General features: G+C 33.5%; 1 protein-coding gene across 1 annotated transcript in view; it reads right to left on the minus strand.

Moving 5' to 3' along the window:
* The window catches only part of LOC111087849, a 6,064-nt gene continuing 1,266 nt past the window's right edge, over positions 1 to 4,798 (minus strand). The window contains exons 2-5 of the mRNA XM_022395998.1: positions 2,249 to 2,448; positions 1,565 to 1,663; positions 1,123 to 1,201; positions 1 to 266 (exon numbers count right to left, since the gene is read on the minus strand). Of these exons, the coding sequence (XP_022251706.1) occupies positions 1 to 266; positions 1,123 to 1,201; positions 1,565 to 1,663; positions 2,249 to 2,448 (644 nt within the window). The remainder of the gene's footprint in view (positions 267 to 1,122; positions 1,202 to 1,564; positions 1,664 to 2,248; positions 2,449 to 4,798) is intronic.

Here is a 4,798-nt window from a genome sequence, read left to right on the forward strand (position 1 = left end):
TTATTGTACAAAAACTTTGCTTATCACTGGTGTATTCCGCTTTTCCCAACGCGTGCAGCGGTCTAGCCATTTGGAGTACTCTATACAATCATCCTTCACTTCCCATCGGACACAAGAGTGGGCCAAGGACTTTAATAGCCGCTGGCTAAAATGGACAGCTTCTTCGCTCCCCTCTTGTTTCAGACATTCTTGAAAGACATTGACACAATCACATCCCGGCACAGGCCATGGCAAATGGTTGAAAAATCGGTTTTTATGGGTAAAACCTACAAAAACAAATTATAAAAATTAAGTAGTAATTTTTTGTAGCAGTGTTTACGGTTTTTTTACACCTTACTGCATATCTCATATCGCATTTACTTATTTTGTCAACAACAAAATAATTTTTTCTTACTTATGGAAATTCATCTCGCTGCAACAGCACACTGTTAAATACTGGCAGCTATTTGGTAAAAAACCTAACTCCCAATTCACTTCTTTTTCATCAAAACTAACGCAATTTACTTCAAAACAAAAAAAACGACAACAAAAAAATAGGTTAGATTACCAGGAATGTAACACATAAAGCTAGATCATCAGTAATGTAACACGTAGCTAATCACCAGTAATGCAACACGCGAACCTATATCACCAGTTTTTTTCCTTGTAAGGAAACCAAACAGAAACTCGAAAAACTTTTATTTTTTGTACTACAATTAATTACTAGGGTTTTCTAGTGAACTTATAAAACTAACCAGAAACTTTACATGAAATTTAATTCCTATCTTTCAAATTGTTCTTTTTGTATTATGACTTATCTACATAATACAATTAAAATTAGTTTGACTTGTAAATATTGTTTACGTGTTGTTCAGGCACTAGGTGGTGTATCCGACAGGGCCGTAAACCTACTTATCAAAACCTTGGAGAAAAGAAGATACTGGATCAATGCTGTATGAACCTCCAGAAATGTAATACATCAGTTCCAGGTAAGTCCGTTTAGAGTGAAGGTGGCAACTGCCTTTTCATTTTGTAAATGTTTAACATTCTAGGTTATGTCTTCTTGTAACTCAGTCTACGAAAACTAAATTTATAGAATTGTGTTCCACTACTGCCAGTTTTTCGCGAACTTAGTTTCCTTACCATCAACAGCTTTGTCCAAAGAAATCCTGTCCCGAATCTTTTTATCTTCTTCTGTTAGTTCAGTAGGCCGTTTTAAAAGCTAACAAAAGAAAAAAATATCTATCTATCTAAATAACTATATAATAGTTGTTTTCTCGTGTCTTTTGATGATGTTGTTTATTTATTAAACTGTAGTTGAAAAGCATTTGAATATTTGTGCATTTATTGAAAGTCATACAAGCACGTGGTAAGTTTCCTGGTGGCTTTAGTAAGGTAAGCTTGAGGGCTTACAACGTTAAAAGTTGGGGTACGACAGCACAGGTAGCCCATTGTGTAGCTGTGTCCTCGACAATAAACAAACAATCTAGGTATAAAGGCAATAATAAATAAATTCCATAAATAAACATTGTATTGAATAAACTCAATTGTAAATCATTACGAAGAATTAAATGTATATATTTACCATGTCTCGTTTAAACTTGCGACATATTCGACCTAATTTTCTAACGTCAAATTCGACCATCTTAAATTCTGTCTTTTCATTACGTTCAGCATTGACGGCCTATAATAGAAAGGCTGTAATCAATAACAAATTCAACTTTATACTCAGTATTTATGGGCTAGTTTATTGTTATATAATACGAAGGAAATGGAAAAAGAATCTATTAGAAATTAAGAGCTGTCCTAATTAATAAGATCATTTATATTCTTCATGTTGAGATTGAACAATGTTGCTTATTAGAAATTCTAACAATAAAGCGTACTTTAATTTCAAATTTCATAAGAAAAAAATCATATCGTTACTCCCGAAAAGTACATATATATATATATATACATTCTGTTATAACAAAGTTTCATTAACTTTTAAATTATTTTTCTATTAAACTATTTCATTTAATTATATTCCTTTTTTTTATTTTACCATTAGGATTTCTCGATATTTTCCTTTTAATAAATTTTCTTAACATGATTTTTCTTATTTTAAACATTGAGTTATTCTTATGAGAAATAAAAGTGCAATTAATTAGAAATTTCTTGCTGATTTCAATGTTTCAGTTAGGATATTTGCAAACTTAAAAACACCTTAAAACTCCTGTGATAATTGCAATAATATTGTCGAATATGTAGTGTTACTTTTATATCGCACCTCTTTGAAAAGTTCTTTGGCAGCTGTGGCGTTTTCTCGCAAAACATTACAATCTATTAGCTCTCCCTTTTGGTTAACAATGGCAGTAACAATAACTTTACCGTCAGACATTGTTTGGACAGTAGTGCCATCTGTTGCTCTACTTGTTCTGACGAAACTTTCTTCAATAACTCCTTTTGTCAGACTACAAGTACAAGAAACTGTGAAGAGAAAGATATAGATTAAAATCAATAAAATCGAAATATTATTGTTTAATAGTAAAATCTGGGTGACGTTGAAAGTTTGAGCCATATTTTAGATACTGCATGGAAGCGAAGCTCAAAGTCAATTTATGAAAATTGTTAGATAAGAATAAATTTACGTATCTTTTGTGTAGTTTCGAGTATTCTTGGTTTCAAGCAAAGGTATTAAATAACATAGAAAACAAACGTGTGAAATTAAATAGTTTCTGTTACACAATAACACCAAACTACATGATTTGCTTTACAATGCTGAATTAACTCTGAGCTAACGGAGCTAACTGCACGAAATTTGTGGAGAAAGATTACATTTGTCGTACTTCAAGCGTAAACATTAGTTTCTTGAAAGCTCTGGTAAAAATGTTCACAGTAACTACCATGTCTTAACTTATCTTATATAATATTTGAGCAGGACATGGCTTAGTGATTAACGTGTTGGGATGCGAGCCAAAGGTCCCAGGTCTCGAAACGTGTTGCATCTGAGCACGTTCATCACTTTCATCTGTAGAAGCGTTTTTGTTGATTTGTTTGTTGGTTATTAAGCACGAAGCTACACCATGAGCTATTTGTGCTGTGTCCACCATAGGTATCGCAACACGGATTACAATGTTATAAGTCTCCAGACTTATCGCTGAGCCATTGGGGGCTACTGTTATTTGTAAAGATGGCTGTTAGTCTCATCATTCCTGTCAAAGAGCTGTTTAAGGCCTTTATGGTGACGAGTACTGTTAACAGTAGTTAAAAAATTAGGAAGAGCAATACCCAAACCCTAAGAGCCTCTGATCTGATTGTTTAACCCATGTGGACCTAAGGCGCTGTTGAACAGATAATTCTTCGTTGAAACCATCATGTGTGAAAGTTAGTAGGTCTTTTGGTTGATGTGTTCAGTTTAATATTATTTTCCAATTCAAATCTGAGATGAAATCCTAGTGAATGTTTTACATAATTATTAATAATTGCTAACATTTTAAATTCACAGCCAGTTCTGGTAAGAATGAAATTAACCCCTAATAAATACTGTCATAAAAAGATATCCATCTATTCCCATGTGTATAAATGTCTTAACCTTCATTTTGAAAAACAACAACAAAACAAAAACAGCGTAATAATATGAAACGTTAAAATGTAAAACATACATTAATTATCTAAATTAAAGAAACAAATAAAAAGTTTGCTGATGTATTGCTTGTTTATCTAAACTTAAAAACAACAATAGCAAAGTGTAGCAGGGTATTATACAATATATGTAAGTTTTTACATAACTATAAAATAATTATGATTTTTAACTGTAAATTACATTGAAAATAAACAAACATACTCTGCTGTTTCTGATGTGTTTTGTTTATAAACTAGTAACAATGACCATGAGATCATTCGTCAAACTAAAGGTGCCATTTTTAACAAAATTGGACGTAGTCTAGTAGTTAACATGGTGGACTGTGAATCTGAGGCTTCAAGTTCGCGTCTCGTTGTCGCAAAAAACACTCTAGGCATATTGGGGTTGTGGGTGCGTTATAAGAGTGACGGCCAAATCTCAGTATTCGGTCAGACAAAAGTAGCTCAGTACTTGACGGTGAGTGCTATTCACTAGCTGATTTTCCTCTAGTCTATGGGTTCAGAATTAGGGATGTAGCTATGCGCGAAAATTATAAAGAAACAAATCATTCTTAACCCTAGAGTTACCGATGAGATGTCAACTTTTTAAACACATTTTTAAACAGGTTATAATTCAAATATTTTATGGGTTCATGACTTTTTATGGTACAGATTTCTAATAATATAAGAAACACACACACACACAAAACATAAAAACACCATCACTATTGTAATTAGTCCAATTAATATTTGCTAGAGTATTGGGACTCCATCAGCAGTGAACGGTAGAGAAATATTTCGACAATTTCGCTTTCAATATAAATATAGTTGTTAATTTACACTACAATATTTTTATAGATAGTTATATCTGTGTTTGTTTGTTTTGAATTTCGCGCAAAGCTACACGAGGGCTATCTGCGCTAGCCGTCCCTAATTTAGCAGTGTAAGACTAGAGGGAAGGCAACTAGTCATCACCACCCACTGCCAACTCTTGGGCTACTCTTTTATCAACGAATAGTGGGATTGACCATCACATTATAACGCTCCCACGGCTGAAAGGGCGAGCATGTTTGGTGTGAGGGGGATTCGAACCCGCGACCCTCAGATTGCGAGTCGAGCGCCCTAACCAGCTGGTCATGCCGGGCTCTTAGTTGTGCAACAATTTTTTAATTTCAATACATTTCACTCAGTGTCTCTACATGGATAATATTTTTCC

The sequence above is a fragment of the Limulus polyphemus genome, unplaced genomic scaffold, assembly GCF_000517525.1.
Source record: "Limulus polyphemus unplaced genomic scaffold, Limulus_polyphemus-2.1.2 Scaffold2744, whole genome shotgun sequence".
In the NCBI taxonomy this organism is placed as follows: domain Eukaryota; kingdom Metazoa; phylum Arthropoda; class Merostomata; order Xiphosura; family Limulidae; genus Limulus; species Limulus polyphemus.